General features: G+C 52.1%; 1 protein-coding gene across 1 annotated transcript in view; it reads left to right on the top strand.

Annotated features, from left to right (window-relative positions):
- The first annotated feature begins 226 nt into the window (after positions 1-226).
- CD99 (CD99 molecule (Xg blood group)) overlaps positions 227-19,999 on the top strand; it is a 51,937-nt gene continuing 32,164 nt past the window's right edge. The window contains exons 1-2 of the mRNA XM_032267803.1: positions 227-382; positions 3,554-3,815. Coding sequence (XP_032123694.1) covers positions 227-382; positions 3,554-3,815 — 418 coding nt within the window. The remainder of the gene's footprint in view (positions 383-3,553; positions 3,816-19,999) is intronic.

The raw sequence follows: 19,999 nt of genomic DNA, 5'->3' as shown, positions 1-19,999 counted from the left end.
AGGTGAGAGTCTCTTGGTGCCAGCTGCAGAGTGTCTGCAGAATATTATGGAAATTCGTATTTTGAGCCAAGGAAAGGTAGCGTTAAAAACAAGAAAGAAAGAAAAGAAGGCAAAAGGCATCTGACTAAATGAATTACAAACAGATGTGTCCTAAATGCTTATCTGGGTGACCATAAATACAAAGCCTCAAAGCCTGGCCTTCGGAAGCCTCTGTTGTGTCTTTATTATGGCGGGTGACAGTGACCTGTGGCCCTCCCTGAAAGGCAGCCAGATTGCAGGCTCTGCTGGAACAGGATGGACGGTCAGAGGAGAGGCTTCAGCTGCAGTGCTGTCCAAATATCAGAGGCTGGAGGCGGTCCCGGCTAGGGCGTTTCTTTTGGAGGTAACGGGTGAAAAGCAGCAAGCTCTCGGGCAGAGGGGTGTTTGGCGTTTGAGACCCCGGTTTCTTGTCATCTCTGCTTCATCTCAAGTCGGAGTTGCTTCATGACGCCAAAGTTCCTGGCGAGCTGCAGCATCCCCTTGCTTCTCCTGCTTGCCTTGCCCTAGGGTCCTTACCCTCCCTCGACCCCAGCCCAGGACTACAGCCATGGAAAAAGAAAGTGTTGACTGGGACAGGTGCGGGAGAAAGTGTCAGGGAAGGGCCCCTGGGTGGGTAGTTCATCCAGGTTCACTACAAGAGGCGACACTTTGAAGGTGATGCTTCCATGAAGAACGACTGCATTTTTCCTCATGCTTCTACAGTGCAATTACATCGCTGGGGTTTTGCTGGCTGAAAACAAAAAAGAAAAAATTTATCCTCCTTATATGCAGGTGTGCAAGGTCAGACCGTCAGTTTTGAAGACACGCATCACTCACACAGCTGAGCTGGTCCCTGGGGTGCAGGTTTCTGACCTAGGGGCGAAGGTGGCCTAGGAAGGGGTGAGCATGGCGGCAGGCAGGGGATAGCTCAGAGCCCCTGGCCTAGCTGGCTGCACAGCAGGTGTGCCAGGCCAGGAATGGGCCAGTAAATGGCACAGGGTTTTGTAAACCAAAAATACAAGTCTTTGAGAGGCCGGGATGGGCGGATCACTTGAGGTTAGGAGTTCAAGACCAGCCTGGCCAACATGATGAAACCCCATCTCGACTAAAAATCCAAAAATTTGCCAGGCTTGGTGGCGGCACCTGTAATCCCAGCTACTCAGGAGGCTGAGGCAGGAGGATCGCTTGAACCTGGGAGGTGGACGTAGCAGTGAGCTGAGATCACGCCCCTACACGCCAGCCTGGGCGAAAGAGTAAGACTCCATCTCAATAAATAAATAAATAAATAATAAAATTCTAAGCCCCACCCCACTGCCCGCCAGTCCCACCTTCAAAACCATCTGAATGGACTTTCTCCTTAGCCACACATCTTTTAAAGTTTAACCAGAGAGACTGTTTGAGGCCGTGATGGGAAGTGCGGTGGAACAGGCCTCGTGACACCTCTGTGGTGAGAGAAAGCATTTACAGCCTCTTCTCTCTGAAGGCTGCCTGCTGAAATAAGACCTTCGTTCTCCACAATCGTTTACCTTCATTCAGACATTCCTTTCCACTGATCCCCGGTCTTTACAGAAACGCAAGCAATTGTCAATCGGAAAGCTCTAAAATCTACCTATAAGCTGGAAGCCCTCCTGCTTCCAGTTGCTCTGCTTTTTCAGATAAACCAATGTGTGTCTTAAATGTATTTGATTGCTGTCCCATGTTCTCAGGACCTCCTGAGGGCTGTGTCACAGGTCGTGGGCACTCATATTTGGCTCAGAATAAATCTTTTCAAATATTTTACAGAGTTTTTTTTTTTTTTTTTTTTTTTTGAGATGGAGTACTCAGTCTGTCACCCAGGCTGGAGTACAGTGGCCTGATCTCTGCTCACTGCAGCCTCCACCTTCCCGGTTCAAGCGATTCTCCTGCCTCAACTTCCTGAGTAGCTGGGACTACAGGTGCAAGCCACCACACGCAAGACGGGGTTTCACCACGTTGGCCAGGCTGGTCTCAAACTCCTGACCTCAGGTGATCCGCCTGTCTCGGCCTCCCAAAGTGCTGGGATAACAGGCGTGAGCCACCGTGCCCGGCCTAGCTGGACTCTTTTTGCGGGCAGTTTGAAGGGTGGAATGCAAGAATACTCGTGGGCCATTTGAAGGGTGGAATGCAAGGGTGGGATGCTTCTCAGGCTGCAAAGTTGTTCCGCTGCACTGCAGGAAAATGGATACATTTTAGGCTTAGGTGTTCACAGAAAGCATATTGTTAGTGTGGGGAAGCCTGCACTGCAGCTGTGGCCGGCAGCGCGACGGGGATCTCTAGACTCAAAGCCCACTGGAAGGCGAGTAGCCGGTGACCAGGGCTAGGGCCCATTTGCCCCGGAGACAGAGGCGACCGAGTTCCCTATTGTGCCCCACTAATCCCCGTGACCAGGAGTCCTCACTCCCAACCTTGTCCTGGGGTTTTATTTTTGGGGGGGGGGTGGTTAAACTGCCTGAGCGCAGAGGCACCTCCAAGGGTCCTCGCTGGTCCTGTGCAAAGGGCGTGTCCGGCCCTGCCCCCGCCAACCCTCCTGGGTTCCGCCCCGGCTCGGATGCTCTAGAAAGGACGTGGGGTGGGGGTCGCCTGTGGAGGCGGTGGGGGCCCACGCCTTCCTGAGCAGGGAGAGAATTGCTCTTTTCTCCTCTTGGGGATTCCCCTGAGATCCTCACGAGCAGCTGGGAGGGGCTCCCATACTTTTCCCAGCAGGGGAGTCTGGAGAGTGTCCTTTGCTCCCACTGCAGATCAGAGGAAGGTCCCTGTTAGGGGCGGAGAAGGGGCTGCAGGGGCGAGTGTGGTGGGCTACGTGTTTCCAAGAAGGGCTGCAGTTTCGTGTCGCTGCAGGTAGAGGCGTGCATTTAGGGGGTGTAGAGAGGGCGGGACCCGCACTTTCCCAAGCAGGGGACAAAGTTTCTTTTGCTCCCACTAGAGACAGGGGTGTGGGGGTGCGAGTGTTGGGGTGGGATGGGGGTGGGTGAGGGGTCCTTGTGAAAGGGGCGGAGAAGGGGCTGCAGGGGCAAGTAGGGGGAGTTACAGGTTTTCAAGAAGGGCGGCAGTTTTGTGTTGCTATAGTTAGAGGCGTGCATTGAGGGAGTGTAGGGAGGGAGGGGCTCCGCACTTTGCTGAGCAGGAGACCTGGAAGTTTCTTTTGCTCCCACCACTGACCTAGGGGCGAGGGGGTACTTGTGCAGGAGGCGGAGAATAGGCTGCAGGGGCGAGTAGGGAAGGGATTTGGGGGCTACAGGTTTCCAAGAAGCGCGGCAGTTTTGTGCCACTATTCTTAGGGGCCTCCCTGGGGCGTGCAATTTACGGGGGTGCAGAGAGGTGGGGGACCTGCACTTTCCTGAGAATGTTGGATTTCTCTTTGCTCCGGGTCGGCGCCTCCTGGGCGTCCTGGCGACGGGCTTGTGGGTGTGGGGACTCCACAGTTGGCTGGGAAGGGGGGGTGTCCCTTGCTCCCCTCGGCCCCGCCCGCCTCCGTCTCGGTCCCCTCCCCCAGCCCGGCGTTCCCGCCTCTCCAAAGCGCGCCGAGGCCGGGGTGGGGCGGGGCCGGGCTGGCGCTGCCAGGACTGAGCCTGCGGGGCGGCTCCCCTCACCCGCTCACTTCGTGTCCTTCCGAGCTCCGCCCCACACGGCCCGGGGGTGCCAGTCCCGCTGCCGCCGCCGCCGCCCGCGCGCTGCACTCGGGAGCGTCCCTGCGCGCACTGGGCGCACCATGGCCCGCGGGTCTGCGCTGGCGCTGCTGCTGCTCCTCGGCCTGCTCGGCGCTTTGGTGGCCGCCCCGGGTGAGCCAGCAGCGGGATTCGGGTGCGGGGGGACTCGGGGGGCGCAGGCCGGGCCTGGGGATCCGCTTGCGGGCGCGGAATTGGGGAGCGCCCCGCAAGGACACCGGGACCCCAGTCCCTAACCGCGGCGGGACGCGCTGTAGCCAGGGGGGCCCAGGCATGGAGGAGGCGCCCACTTTCTCCCCCAGTTCTCTCCCTGGGGCCGGGTGGGAGTCGCATTCCAGAGGGAAGAGGTCAGCGTTTGTTGTCGGAGGCGCAAACTCTTAAATCTGGGGGGGGCCTTGGGAGAGGTGGCGTTTCATTCTTTCTAATCCCGGCGACTTTCTAGCGGATCTCTGCCTATTGGCATCAGCCCTGATCCCACCCCGCTCTCTCCCACCAGGGTCTGGGACTTGCGTCTTTAGGCCGCGCGCGGAGGCCGCCCTGGAGTCGCCTCTCGGAGCCACGCCCTGCGTCCCGTGCCTAAATTTGGAATCGCTGGGAGCCGGGAGGATGGGGGGAGGGGAAGGAAAAGTTGGAAACAAACTTGGAGCCCTGAAACTGTTAAACAATCCTGTGTGGATGCAGGCCCCGGGAATTCCAGAAAGAAACGCGTGGTTACCAAATTGTCCATCTGTAGCGCTGGAGACTTGGGAAAACAGAAAAAGTATCAAAGAGGCGGGAGCCACGGCCGCCTTCCCGCGCCCTAAACCGGGCCTCGCTCTGGTCATTATTTACTCGTGTTTTTCTGTTTCCCTCGCGTCGAAAGGGAAACCGGGACCCCGCTGGGTGTGATCTTCTATCAATTCCACTAGCCGGTGCGTTTCTGCCCCTTCCTGTGGGCAGGCTTTTAAGAAGAGCGGCTTGCAGGCAGTGTAGACTTGACCGGCCTCATCAGGGCTGGACGAATTGAGGAATGAGAGGCGGGAACGCCCAGCTCTGGGAGGGCAGAGGCGGCCCGGTTTGTGCCGCGAAATTTCCTGCTGGTGTTGATGGGATCCAGCTCAGCCCGGAGCTGCGGTGACGAGGCCTGGTCTCTGTTTTTAGGGAGGAGCTGCAAATGGGTTTACACGCTCTTTAAACGCGTCCCGGGTATCCTGGAAATTGTGCTTTCACTTGGTAGAATTGACAGACTGTAGCCGGCTCGGTTTTGGAAAACTTGGAGGCGTTTACACCCCGCAGGGAGGTTCCAAACACGGCTTCCTGTTTCTTTTTTCCTTAGCAGGCTGCCGCCGCCGACGGGACTGCTCTGTAGGGTTTGATCAGCTGCATTTGCTCGCAAGGCGCCTGCAGAAGGGCGTTGCACTCGTCTCTCTGCTAACGCATTTCTCCATCCTTAGGGACCCCGAGACTGCTGAGACTTTGCGTCCAGGGAAGGGTGGCTGCATAGGGCGCGGGAGGGTGGGGAGGACAGCGGCCAGGGAGATAGCAGGGGCCGGTCTGTCCTTCCAATCGCAGAGGAAGGCCGGGCATTCAGCGCTGCTGTATGTCCTTGGGGGACCCTTCTCACCCCCGCTTTCCAGTGCCACCCTACTAGAGATGGAGATGGAAATCCCCTGTCCCGGTCATATTAATACACGTGTTGTTTCATCAGGAAACTTCACCTTTGAGTTGGTGATGCATCAGGCTGCAAAACCCCACGGAGCCTAGGGGGAGAGTCTCACACAGATGCCAACAGTCCTGGCCTGATCTCAAGCGTTTTGGGGACCCAGGCCCCTGTATTCCTTGGTGTCTTCATAAATACTCGGGCATAGATGTGATGGATGGAGGAGGGGGGAGGCTGCAGAGGAAACGAGGAGGCACCAGCTTTGGAGAGGAGAACTTCCCCCCAGGGTGAGGTTGGCCCTCAGGAGACGTGGGACCTGCCACCATCGTGCCGTGGAAAAGGCTGCTCAGGGAAGCCTCTCAGAATCCTTTGAGGCCCAGAAATTCATCTGGTGTCAAGTGCCAGTCGTTTTGAGGGTTGAAAACCAGGAGGAAGGCTTGAGAGTTGTATGTATGTGCAGATTCAGGGCTGGCCCGCGGTTGGGAGCGTCGGTAGAACACACCTCCTGCATCCCTGCTCCCCAGAAAAGGCTGTTTTGACCCCGGCAGGCACAGCAGCCTGGGCAGTTTGAAAAACTCCAAACACCAAGGTGAGCCCACATCTGTGGAACAATACCGGGTGTCTTCAGGATTCCTTCACCCCAGCAGAGCAAGCCTGTGCTTCGCTTTCTCGGCCTCTCCCAAGTTCCTGTCTCCTGCCCCTGGGCGTGTGTAGAGGTTGTAGGGAACGTTTCTGCAACGTTTCTGCCTTCTGGGCAGAGGAAGTGGGTTTTCTCCTCCAGCCAGTTTGCCTTGATTTTCCCAGCATTTGGCTCGGGTAAAAGTCGATTGTTTTGCATTTAACTGCCTGCTTTAGGGCCGGGCGAGGTGGCTCACGCCTGTAATCCCAGCACTTTGGGAGGCCAGGGCCAGTGGAATCACATGAGGCCAAGAGTTCAAGACCAGCCCGGCCAACGTGGGAAACCCAGACTCTACTAAAAAGACAAAAATTAGCCTGGCGTGGTGGTGCACGCCTATAATCCCAGTTACTTGGGAGGTTGAGTCAGGAGACTTGCCTGAGCTTGGGAAGCAGAGGTTGCAGTCAGATGAGATCGTGTCACTGAACTCCAGCCCGTGCGACACAGAGAGACTCAGTCTCAAAAACAAACAAACCAAAAATCTCCCTGCATTAACTCTTTCTCCTTTCTCTGTCTGTGAGACACAGTTTTCATGTAAGGACAAATAAGTGTCTTTACACTTTGGAGATATGCAAGAACCTGATTTTTCATTTGTTTGTTTGGAAGTCACTTTTCTTCTTGAAGGCCCTACGGTGGTTACATGCTGTCATTTAGGAAGAAATGCAGCTCATACGACACTTTCACCAATTCAGCACTTAGGAATCATGGCAGGATTTCATGGATAAGGTCCGGAATGCTTTCTAACTTCGATATCTTTTTCCCAAGGGAGTTGGACTTCTCACTAGCCACATGGAGCTTGTGGTGCTTTTCAGTCGGGCTGAACATTTTCAGATCACTCTCGTTACTTTAGGGGAAAAGAATCGTGTCCTTTGTGATTTATAGACATGGTAAGAAATAAGACCTATGTGTCTTTAGGGGTGCAAAGGAAGAAAAGTTTGGTTTTGTTTTTTTATAGATGGAATCTCTGTTGCCCAGGCTGGAGTGCAGTGGCACCATCTTGGCTCATGGTTCAAGCAGTTCTCTTGCCTCAGCCTCCTAGTTAGCTGGGATTACAGGCATGCAACGCCATGTCTGGCTAATTTTTGTATATTTAGTAGAGATGAGCTTTCGCTATGTTGGCCAGGCTGAAAAATATTTTTTTGAGGTTGGATGTCTTGCTCTGTTGCCCAGACTGGAGGGCAGGGGTTCAATCACGGCTCACTGCAGCCTCCACCTCCTGGGCTCGAGCAATCCTCCCACCTCAGCGTCTGCAGTAGCTGGGACTACAGGGACACACCACCATGCCTGGCCACTTTTACGTTTTTTTGTAGAGACAGGGTCTTGCTATGTTGCCCAGACTGAAAAAAAACTTTTTTTTTTTTTTTGAGACAGTCTTGCTGTGTCACCCAGGCTGGAGTGCAATGGCAGGATCTTGGCTCACTGCAACCTCTGCCTCCTGGGTTCAGGTGGCTCTCCAGCCTCAGCCACCCGAATAGCTGGGATTTCAGGTGTGCTGGTGCACACCTGGCTAATTTTTGTATCTTTAGTAGAGACAGGGTTTCACCCTGTTGGCCAGCCTGGCCTCGAATTCCTGGCCTCAAGCGATCTGCCCACCTCAGCCTCCCAAAGTGCTGGGATTACAGGTGTGAGTCACCTGAAAAATCATTTTTAAAATCAACTGTCCTACATTTTTACTTGGAAGGGACTCCTGTGACCAAAGACAGCTTAACAAGGGGAAACAAAGCAAACTTTGTCATGTGCTTTTCATTGATACATGGGGGAGACCCAGGCATGGGTCTTTTTCAAGGAGGGGGGTTGGAATTCTAGCTGCTCTAGTGTCCTCAGCAAAGAACAGTCCGTTTTTAGAGCACTGGCAAGAGAAAGACAAAGGACTTTGAGTCTTCGGGGGAGAGAATGAGATGGCAGGGAAGCTTCCCCATTCCGAGTCCTGAGGTTCAGCATCTGAGCTCGTGAGGTTTTATTTTCACCTGTCGTCAGAGGTTCAGTGGTTCACCCGTGTCCTCCCTGCTGGGGAGGTGGGTGGGATTGCTTGTGAATGTGCTGTCCTGGTGCTGCTCTACGTAGCTGCAGGCTGCACGCTGTCCAGGGCTTGAGGGTTTGCTGCTCTTCTTTTTTGATTGAGTCCAGTCTCTTGGCTGAAACACGGTTATTCACCAACATTTCTAGTACTGTTTGTCCAGCAGATATCTTTCACATCTCTAGAGACCAGAAGGACTTCCTCTTCTTGAATTTCCTGTTGGGTATTCTTTCTTGGCATGGTTCCTTGGCGAGTTTTGGGGAGATGGCCATGGGCGTGTTTTTCGGGTTTGTTTTTAGAATGACTCAGTGTTGCCACCACGCCCCGCCTCGTGCGGTCTCATAGTCATCGCAAGAACATTTCCCCCGAGCAGGAAGCCAGAAACTTCCTTTCTTCTCCCCCCTGAGTCAGATTCAAACCAGCGTTTTTCAAGTGGGCTGTCAAAGGAGTGTGCAGCCACCAGCCTTGCAGAGAAAATTCATCCGAGGAGGGGAGAAAATCCACGCAGCGTGTGGGGAAAGCCTTGCTGAAGGGGCAGGACGGGCAAAGCCTGTTTCCGCGCTGTCCGGGTGGGCTGGGCTGAGATCGAAACCCTGTTTGTCAGCGCAGGCGGCAGCTGGATGAGTTTGAAAGCGGCTGCAAACCCCTTTAAAGCACTTTGCTTTCTCAACTTTGAGTGGTGTTCTAGGCTGGGGTGGGTCCTCTGTTTTTGAGAAGCACCTGGAAGAGTGCTTTGCTGCGGTTTTTCGCGGAGCAAAGCCGTTTCTCTGAGGGCACGGTTTAAAAGCTGGTAACAGTGTAACTGGGGCCAGGCGAGGTGGCTCACGCCTGTCATCCCAGCACTTTGGGAGGCCGAGGCAGGCAGAGCACGAGGTCAAGGGATCGAGACCATCCTGGCCAACATGGTGAAACCCCCGACTCTACTAAAAATACAAAAATTAGCCAGGCGTGGTGGCAGGTTCCTGTAGTCCCAGCTACTTGGGAGGCTGGATTGCCTCCCCTGTGGCTGCCAGAGAATCGCTTGAACCCGGGAGGCGGAGGTTGCAGTGAGCCGAGATGGCGCCACTGCACTCCAGCCTGGTGACAGAGTGAGCCTCCGCCTCCATCATGATAATAATCATAATAATGTAATCTGTTGAGCTGACAGTCTTTCCTGAGGAGGTGGCAGAGCAGCCAGAGCCGTTACATTGCAGAGACTGCAGGCGTTACTCAGGGACACAGTGCAGCCGGACAAGCCTCTTGTTTGTGCCTGCTTTGCCTGACCCTGCAAAATGATTGTCTAAATACACCCTGGCGAGCATTGATCCACGAGGGGATGCTGACCACAAGGAGCCTTCGTATCTGCAGGAACACGATGGACGGGAATGTTGGCAAGAATAAACAGGCTGCACTATCCTTTAGGGCCAAGGGACTTCTGGAGGCATAGAGATTATATAACTACTGCCAGGTCTCAAAGATGGCCAGTCAGCCTCTCCTGCGCCTGCTGCTAGTCGTCGTCTTCTGGGGGGATCAGATCTGGTTCTAAATGTGAATGAACACGGGGCTGTCTTCGATAAATTCAGCACGAAATGTCCTCAGCAGTTCAAGGGACACACGCAGAGAGGAAAGTGTTAGGCATTTAATGCAGAGATTCATACCTAGGGACGGGGAAGGTTTGGATGTGGCAAGCAGGAGACACATATGAACACGTGACTTCTGCGGACGCTGCAGAGGCCACCATGAAGGTAGAGGGCCCCCCCATGTTGAGGTCTTTACTCAAGAGGCTGCGGTTGTGGTCTAACATAGCATCCAATAGACACACAACACAGACAGCTACAGCCACGTCTGGGAAGCAGTTTCCACTCTTAAACCACAAACTCCTTACACACTCATCATATCATAAACGTATCACTGGGCAGTGGCTTGTAATCTTTTTTTAAATTTTATTTTAAACTTGCCCAGGCTGGAGTGCAGTGGCATGATCGTAGCTCACTGCAATCTTGACCTCCTGGGCTCAGGTGAATCTCTCACCTCAGCCTTTTGAGGAGCTGGGACCACAGGCATGTGCCACGCTCAGCTAATTTTTAAAATCTTTTTTTAGAATAGGGGTCTCACTATGTTGCCCAGGCTGGTCTTGAACTCCTGGGCTCAAGAGCCCACCTCAGCCTCCCAAAATGCTGGGGTTGCAGGCGTGAGCCACCATGCTCAGACTGCAATATTATTATTGTTTTTTGAGACAGGATCTCACTCTGTTGCCCAGGCTGTAGCACAGTGGTATGATCTCGGCTCACAGCAGCCTCGAACCCCCGGGCTCTGAACCTCTTGTGTGTAGTTAGAGACAGAGTTTAGCTCTGTTGGCCAGGCTAGTGGGCATATTTTAATATTTTAATCCTACAGAGTCCAGGCTAAGAACACACCGGCATCTGTGATGCCCGTCCCTCCTGCATTCCTGACTTCTGGGTGACGGTTTCAGTTGCAGACCTGCTTGACCCCCGTCCATTGGCTCTTGCTGACCTAGATCTGAGGTTCTCAGCTTTGGCCCCTTTGCAGGAAGCTTGGAAAAGTCACTCTTGCCCAGGACTTTCTGGGTAGCCTGCTTCATAGATGTGTTAGGCGTTTTTATTTTGATTTTTTGAGGCAATATTTTGCTCCATCACTCAGACTGGAGTGCAGCGGCGCAGTCATAGCTCACCGCAGCCTAAACCTCCTGGGCTCAAGCAATCCTCCCACCTCAGCCTCGCAAGTAGCTGGGATCAGAGGCGTGCCTCACCATACCCAGCTGGTTTGGTTTGTTTTGTTTTGGAGATAGGGTCTTTCTATGTTGCCCAGGCTAGTCTGTAACTCCTGGACTCAAGCCTTCCACCTGCCTTGGCCTTGCAAAGTGTTGGGTTTACAGGCGGGAGCCACTGTACCCCGCTATTAGGAATTTTTAAAGCCCCTCATAGGCTCTGCGTGTGTGGCTGAGCTGTCAAACACCGCTGAATTGTTATTCTACCGGATATTCTGTTTATCCCCTCCTGTGTGTGATTTCCCATGACTGGTTCTTGAATGTGAATGTCTGTGCTGTGGACTACATTTTTCAAAGAGCATTCAGTTTGTTCTCTTCAGCAAGCCCTTAAGATATATCTCGTGGGCTTTTTGTTGATAAAGACGCTGGGGTTAGAGAGTTCAGGAGCTTGCTGGTGATCACATGGTCAGCGTGGGGAAAAATGCTCATGGACATGAGTCTGTCCATCCATCCATCAACCCACCTGGGCATCGGGGCTGCTGGGCTCGGGAGTTGGTAGCTGCATGTGTGGGGTGAACAGACCTCTCCAGGCCCGGCCTTGTGGACCCAGAGGGACACTGGCCTTCACCACTTGTGTGACTTGAAGGGGAGGAGAATGTCCTGAATCAGCGATGGGCATTTTGGTATGGAAGAAAAATCCTTTGAATCTTGTCTCAGACCAGTCACTGAGGCCTCTCCAGCTCCTCAGGGTCTCTGTGTTCTAGGTGTCCATATGTCCTTCCATCCATTTACCCATTCATTCATGCATGCATCCATCCATTTATCCATCCATCAACCTATCCTGCCATTCACTTACCCATCCATCCATTCATCCATGCATCCATCCATCCAACCTCCCATTCATTTACGCATCCATTCATGTACCTGTTCATCCATCCATCCTCCCATTCATTTACCCGTCCATTCATGCATCTGTTCATCCATCCATCCATTCATCTACCCGTCTTTCCATCCACACATCCATCCATCTGTTCATCCATCCTTTTAGTTCATCCAGCCACTCATCAATTGATACAGTCATCCATCCATCACTCATCCATCCATCCACCTATCTATCCATCCACCCATCCACCTATCCATCCATCCATCCACCCATCCACCTCTCTATCCATCCATCCACCTATCCATTCATCCATCCATCCATTCACCTACATACTCACCCACCCACTCATAATCCACCCAACCATCTATCCACCTGTCCACCATCCATCCCATCACTGCCCATCCTTCCACTCATCCAGCCAACTACCTGTCCATCCACCCAGCTGTCCACCCAACCATCCACCTACTCATTAATTTATCCACTCACCCACCCATGCATCCATGCATCCATCCACCCACCCATCCATCCACTTACCTGCCGTTCATCCTCCCTGCCAGTCCTTGGCTCTTTTATGTATTCCTTTAGCCAACATAGGTTGAAGTTAAATGCTCCCTGTGTTCTTGGTGTTGTTTGCTGTGGGCACAGAGAAGACATGTGTGGTCCCTGTTTTGTGTTCTCTGCCTGGGCAGTAACGACCAGGGTATCAATTTGGGAATGGAAGCCCTGGATGTCTGGAAGCATAGAGCAGGGACCACACTTGCGCAGGGGGTCAGAGAGAGCTCTCCCAGGAGGAGCCCTCCCTGGACACTGATCTTCCAAGAATGAGCAGAGGAAGGCAGATGTAGGGAAGAGGAAGACTGTCTCACCCTGGCAGAGAAGCAGTCAGAGTGAGGATGGGGAAGCTGTAGTTCATCTCAGACTATAGGAACTGCGGAGCCCTATCGTGGCCGCCTCTGTTGCCGTTGCTGAGGAATGCAGTTGTAAGTTCCACTGAAGGGTTTGATGCAGACAGCTCTTCAGGGACACTTAGCCTGCCGAAGGCCTCTCTTTGGGTAGTAGCACGGAGAACAGGTCGGAGGGGCCGGTGCTAATTTTAGCAGAGCCTGGATAAGTCAGCAGAGGTAGAAGAGAAGATACAAGCTCTCTTAAGACATATTAAGGCAGTAAGAATCTGTAACAGGTGCCTGCCTGCAGAGTTGACCACACGTTTGCATCACATGGGTAGGCTTTAAAATATAGACACCTGCATCTCACCTTGGAAAGTTTCTGATTTAATTGACCCGGGCATCAGGATTTAGGAAAACCCCTCAGATGTGTGTAATTTGCTGCTGGAGTTGAGAACTGGAGTCTGCAGCTGTGCTCCTTAAACTGTAATGCCCTTACAAATCGCCTCTTACAAATGCTTGTGAGAAAGCACTTGGGTTGGCCAGGGAAGAGGATCACAGAAGGCTTCCTGGAGAAGGTGACATTCTGCCACGGCCTTGAGGGATGTATAGAAGTTTTCCCGGTTCAGAAAGAAGGGATAGGCTTTCATGGCCTGGTAGAGGATGTAATGAGTCAGATAAGGGGCCCATATTCTGTGACCCTACCCCCGCCCCCCGACCAGGACACCCCTGTATCAGTCCCATGGTATAACAACCTAATTCACAGGATGTTGCAAAGGGCGAGGGATTTTAAATTTTCTGAGAAAGACAATGATATATTTTGGACACCATGACAAACACTGTTATTGTTTTAACCTGTGTACACACAACCTTCATCATTCACGGATTCTGTATTCATGAACTTGTCCCCTCGCTAAAATGTATTTATAATCCTCTCATCAATATTTCCGGCATTTAGGTTTTTTTTATTTGGAACTTTCATTTTTGATTCGGGGATACATGTGGGAGTTTGTTGCATAGGTAGAGTGTCATGAGGGTTTGTTGTGCAGATTATTTCCTCACCGTGGTATAAAGCCCAGATCCAGTCGTTACCTTTTCTGTTCGGCTCTTTACATTCGGCATATTTTGTACATGCACAGAACGGCAGAAAAATTGAACTTCTTCTTTGTTTGTTTGTTTTTCTGAGACAGAGTCTCACTCTGTCTCCCAGGACAGAGCTGGAGTGCAATGGTGTGATCTCAACTCACTGTAACCTCCGCCTCCTGGGTTCAAGTGATTCTCCTGCCTCAGTTTCCCAAGTAGCTGGGATGACAGGTGCCTGGGTAATTGTTTGTGTTTTTAGTAGAGACAGTTTCGCCATGTTGGCCAGGCTAATCTCGAACTTCTGGCCTCAAGTGATCCACCTGCCTCGGCTTCCCAAAGTGCTGGGATTATAGGCGTGAGCCGCCACGCCTGGCCAGAATTGAGCTTCTCAATACCACGTGTTCTCAGTTGAAGTTCAACAAAGCAAAACACTGCTTTTTTGTGGCACTGCATACGGTCAACAGGGTTCTTTTCAAGGTCTACTTGAGTGCTGGGTTTTGTGTTTTCCTGCTTTTTGTCAGTGAATTTGCGCTTTCAAATATCCCCAAGTCTTTGCTGACGTGGTACCTCACGTGCCTAAGTACGGGGAAAGCCAGGATGCTCTCCTGCAGAAATACACATCTGATGAGCTTCATTTAGACACAGGTTTCAGTGCTGTTAGCTTCGAGACCTATGTGAGTGACTCCATGATGTGTATTCACTACAGTGTCTTCAAACAGAAACCCACACAAGACGTGCTTAGGTATTGATGGGTTGATGACCTCTGGGAAGCTAGCCTGGTCTTTGCCTAGGAGCAACGGTTCGCTGTGCGCTAATTCAGTGTTCACTGAGACTTCATGAAACGTCACTACCTTGAACAACAAAGCTGTAATGAACAATCTGAGCTGCTCTGTGTGTCTGTGTGTGTCTGTGTCTCTGTATGTGTATGTCTCTGTAAGTGTGCCTGTGTGTGTGTCTCTGTGTGTGTCTGTGTGTCTATGTGTGCCTGTATGTGTGTCTGTGTGTGTGTTTGTGTGTATCTGTTTGTGTCCGTGTTTGTGTGTGTGTGTGTCTGTATCTGTCTGTGTTTCTGTCTGTGTGTGCCTGTGTGTCTCCATGTGTGTATGTCTGTGTATGTGTCTCTGTGTGACTGTGAGTGTGCCTGTGTGTGTTTGTGTGTGTGTGCCTCTGTGTCTCTGTGTATGTGTGTCTGTATCTGTGTGTGTGTCTGTGTGTGTGCGTGTGTATTGGCCTTGCATCATTTTACAGAGACACCAAGGGCTCTGTGAAGGACTAACAGTTGGGACCAGGGACCGGCGGAGGTGGGGTTATTTGGAGCTAGCCCCAAACAACAGGGCAGAGACCAGTTTGAGACAGCAGCTGGGAAGTGACTGGGGTGAGGCTGGAAAAAGTGCTGAGGACTCTAAGTCAGTTTCCCGTTTCCACATGAGCCCTGGGAGGTAATGACTCAGTTTCCTGTAGGGATGTGGCCTGGAATTAGCATTTGCCTGCGGAAGGGGTGACAGGGACAGAGAGTGGGGAACCCCGGGCAGCCCTGCCTTGCTGTCTTCTGAGCCCCAAAACTCCTGAAGGTAGAGTCCTTCAGCATCACCCTGAAGTTTGTTAAAAATGCAGGCTCGGCCGATACAGTGGCTTATGCCGGTAATCCCGGCACTTTGGGAGGCAGAGGTGGGCGGATCATGAGATCAGGAGATCGAGACCATCCTGGCCCACATTGTGAAACCCCATCTCTACTAAAATACACACACACAAAAGTTAGCCGGGCATGGTGGTTCATGCCTGTAGTCTCAGTTACTCAGGAGGCTGAGGCAGGGGAATGGCTTGAACCCGGGAGATGGAGGTTTCAGTGAGCAGAGATCATGCCAGTACACTCCAGCCTCAGGACAGAGCAAGACTCTGTTTCAAAAAAAAAAATATGCAGACTCATGAGCCTCACTCCAGACCACAAAATCAAAATGTCTGGGGGTGAGACCCGGGGTTCCTCGTCTCCCCAAGCCCCTCGCAGGGAGATTCCAAGAGCTGCTGGTGTGAGACGTGCTGAGCCCAGACCCAACCTTCACACCATTCCCTGGCCTCATGTAAAACTTGGCACAGCTCAGGGGACGGTCCCAGAGTGATGGCACGAGAACAAAAGCAAGCTTCCCACTTCTTACCTAACATATTGTAAAATTACAGAAAAGAGCTTGTTACATCACCTCTGCACCCTCGTGCTGTTGCCATGGGATGAAGCCAAGATGTTACCTTGGGCCACCTCAGACAAGGAATTATCTGCAATTTAACCACCTGCATACACACACACAAACACACACACACACACACACACACACACACACACACACACACACACAGAAATATATACATATAAAAGACATGCTCAGCCCAGCCCAAACAAAACTCCTACCTTCAGAAGTTTTGAGGCTCAAAATATATATGTATATATGTTTTTGAAATACACACACACACACACACACACACACATATGCAGGTGGTTAAACTGCATGTAATTCCACATATAAAACTGTAATATATATATATATATTTCCAAATATATATATATTTCCAAATACATATATATATTTCCAATTACATGTGTATATATATTTCCAAATATATCCAAATAAATATATATATTTCCAAGTATATATATATATACACACACAAATTTTTTTTGAGACACAGCCTTGCTCTGTCACCCAGGCTGGAGTGCAGTGGCACAATCTCAGCTCACTGCAACCTCCGCCTGCCGAGTTCAAGAGATTCTCGTGCCTCAGCCTCCTGAGTGGTTGGGACTACAGGCACCCGCCACCACGCCCAGTTAATTTAGTACAGAAGGAGTTTCGCCATGTTGGCCAGGCTGGTCTCCAACTCCTGACCTCAATGATCTGCCTGCCTCAATCTCTCAAAGTGCTGGGATTACAGGCGTGAGCCACCACGCCCCACCTATTTTTTTGAGGCAGGGTCTCTCTGTGTTGTGCAGGCTGGAGCACTGTGGTGCAATCTCAGCTCCCTGCAACCTCAACCTCCCCAGACTCAGGCCATCCTCCCATCTCAGCCTCCCAAGTAGCCGGGACCACGGGTGTGTACCACCACACCTGTCTAATTTTTGCTTTTTTTTTTTTTTTTTTGGTAAAGACGGGGTTTCATCATGTTGCCCAGGCTGGTCTTGAACTCCTGGGCTCAAGCGATCCTCCCTCCTCGGCCTTCCAAAGTGTTGGGATTATAAGTGTGAGCCATGGTGCCTGGGCACCTGTATATAGTTTTCAAGCTTGTAAGACAGAGAGGCAAGTTTAAGTATCGCTAGAGTCATGAAGCCCATTCCTATGTATAGTTCACAGGCAGAGAAAGTTTCTGGAGCCCAGCGGCCACTGCCAGTCCCTGCTTTCATGCCTTTCCCTGGTGTGAACAGACTGTGTTGGACTCAGCGGTCACATCTAAAGTGTAGGGTGTTGGGTGAACTTGGAATTCCTTGCTCTCGTCCGTAGTCTGTTGCAGTGATTACGTTGTGTTTTCTATACTCAGTTATTTAGTCGCTGGCACAAGTCCACTTACTGACGGGATGCTGGAGGCAGGCCTGGCGTAGTTCTGCAACCCTGATGCTCTGGTGTATTTCAGAAACTATGATACCAAAGATCTAGGAGCCAGATTTATTTTAATGATGTGTTTATTTCTTTTAATTGACAAATACACATTGTATCTATTTATGCAGTGGCACGTGGTGTCTTGATGTATATGCGCTCATGGTGAAATGGTTTTAAATATGCATGACCTCACAGACTGCAGGATTTGTGTGTGTGTGTGTGTGTGTGTGTGTGTGTGTGTGTGTGTGCTGAGAACGCTCACGAATGGACTCTTGGTCATTTGCAAATACTCCAGGCGCTAGTGCTAACTGCAGTCGCCATGGTGTGTCTGAGCTGCCCTGAAGTTAATTCTCCTGTCTCCTGGAAACTGTATCCTGTGACCAGTCATCTCCCCGGGACACATCTTGAAAAAGAGGACAGTACTTCCAGAGCAATTGCATTTTTAGCAACAGAAAAATATGGGTGTTTTAACTATTTGAATAAAATAGTAAGAGATGTATCAGCTGCCTACTGGTATTCCCACACGAGGCTTCAGCTGCTCCCTCCAATGTGCAGCCATTTTCTTTTTTCTCTTTGTGAGACGGAGTCTAACTCTGTCGCCCAGGCTGGAGTACAGTGGCTCAACCTCGGCTCACTACGACCTTCGCCTCCTGGGATCCAGCTGTTCGCCTGACTCAGTCTCCCGAGTAGCTGGGTCTGCAGGTGCTCACCACCATGGCCAGCTGATTTTTTCTTTGAGACGGAGTTTCGCTCTTGTTACCCAGGCTGGAGCGCAATGGCGCGATCTCGGCTCACCGCAACCTCCGCCTCCTGGGTTCAGGCAATTCTCCTGCCTCAGCCTCCTGAGTAGCTGGGATTACAGGCACGCGCCACCATGCCCAGCTAATTTTTTGTGGTTTTAGTAGAGACGGGGTTTCCCCATGTTGACCAGGCTGGTCTCAAACTCCTGACCTCATGATCCACCCGCCTCGGCCTCCCAAAGTGCTGGGATGACAGGCTTGAGCCACCGCGCCCGGCCTGTTTGTTTTTTTTAGTAGAGGTGGGGTTTCGCCATGTTGGCCAGGCTGGTCACGAACTCCTGACCTCAGGAGACCCAACCACCTCGGCCTCCCAAAGTGCTGGGATGACAGGCAGGAGCCACAGTGCCCAGTCCCCTACTCCCTTTTTTTGTATTTTTTAGTAGAGATGGAGTTTCATCACATTGTCCAGGCTGGACTGGAACTCTTGACCTTGTGATTTGCCTGCCTCAGCCTCCCAAAGTGCTGACATGACAGGCGTGAGTGACTGCGCCTGGCTTGTGGAGGCATTTTCTCTTTCATTGTTCTGAGCTTTCTTTGCAGTACGATTATCTCTAGGTTGGGGACCCTTCCAGAGGTCCCCCAAACCTAGAATGAAAGTGGCAGACTATGTGACTGGTTCCACCCCACCTCCAAAAAAAACAACAAAAAAACCCCCTTTGGCTGGCATGAAAGCACACAGCAGTGTGTGAAGAGCACAGACGTGCCCCCTGCACCGCCTCCTCCTCCTTTTCTAGAACGTTCAGAAAGTTTCCGTGTTTAGTGGGCTTTGGCAAAGGGTGTGGAAAAGCAGCAGGGGCAGGTGAGGACGGAAGTGGTCATCAGCAGGTGTGGGCACCCAGAGTGATGCTGGGGCTGAGTGAACTGGACATTTCCGTCAGGGGCACCCAGGCCAGTGGCGGGGTGTACATCCTCCCCCCGGTAACGCACAGTGAATGTTACTATCGAGAAGGCTGCAGGCACAAAGCGGGCACTGCGTAAATGACGTCCTTGGCTACTGCTGTTGCTGTGTAATGATTATGTTCTTCTTATGAAAACCCAAAAGTGGGAGGGATCTTGGAACTGCCTAATTTTTATTTTTATGTGAAACACCTGAATGGTGTCACGATCGGGTTTAAGAGAACCCAAGTGTCCGGGCGCGATGACTCATGCCTGGAATCGCAACACTGTGGGAGGCCGAGGCGGACGGATCACTTGAGGTCAGGAGTTTGAGACCAGCCTGGCCAACATGATGAAACCCCGTCTCTACTAAAAATACAAAAATTAGCCAGACATGACGGTGGTGCACACCTGTAGTCCCAGCTACTCGGGAGGCTGAGGCAGGAGTATCACTTGAACCCCAGGGGCAGAGGTTGCAGTGAGTTGAGATTGTGCCACTGCACTCTAACCCTGGGCAACAGAGCAAGACTCTGTCTCTGAAGGGAAGGGAGGGGAGGGGAGGGGAGGGGAGGGGAGGGGGACAGAAAGAAGAGAATCCAGGTACCAGCTCTCCTTAAAAAACTAAAAAGGAAACAAGAGGAGGGGAGGAGAGGGGTGGGGGAGAAAGGACAGGAGGGGGAGAGAGGAGGGGAAGAGAGGGGTGGGGAGGGGTGAGGAGAGGAGGAGAGGGGAGAGAGGAAGAAGGGAGGGGAGAGAGGGGAGGGTAAAGAGGACGAAGGGAGAGGTGGGGAGGGGGAGAGAGGAGGAGAGGAGGGGAGAGGAGTGGAGGGGAAGAGAGGAGGTGAGGAGGGGGAGAAAGGGGATGGGAGAGGAGGGGAAGAGAGGAGAAAAGGGAAGGGGAGGGGAAGAGAGGAGGAAAGGAGGAGGAGAAAGGAGGGGTGGGGAGGGAAAGAGGAGGAGAGAAGAGGGAGAAAAGAGGGGAGGTAGAGGAGGGGTGAGAAGAGGAGGAGAGTAAGGGAGAAAGAAGGGGAGGGGAGGATGGGGGAGAGAAGGGAGAGGGGAAGGTACAGGAGGGGAATCCAGGTACTGGAGGGGAGGGGAGGGGAGAGGGAGAGAGGAGGAGGGGAGGGGGAGAAAAGAGGGAAGGGGACGGAG

The sequence above is a fragment of the Sapajus apella genome, unplaced genomic scaffold, assembly GCF_009761245.1.
Source record: "Sapajus apella isolate SASKATOON/1434 unplaced genomic scaffold, GSC_monkey_1.0 scaffold172, whole genome shotgun sequence".
In the NCBI taxonomy this organism is placed as follows: Eukaryota; Metazoa; Chordata; class Mammalia; order Primates; family Cebidae; genus Sapajus; species Sapajus apella.
Note: the sequence above shows the minus strand (reverse complement) of the source record. Positions and strands in the feature narration are given on the sequence as shown.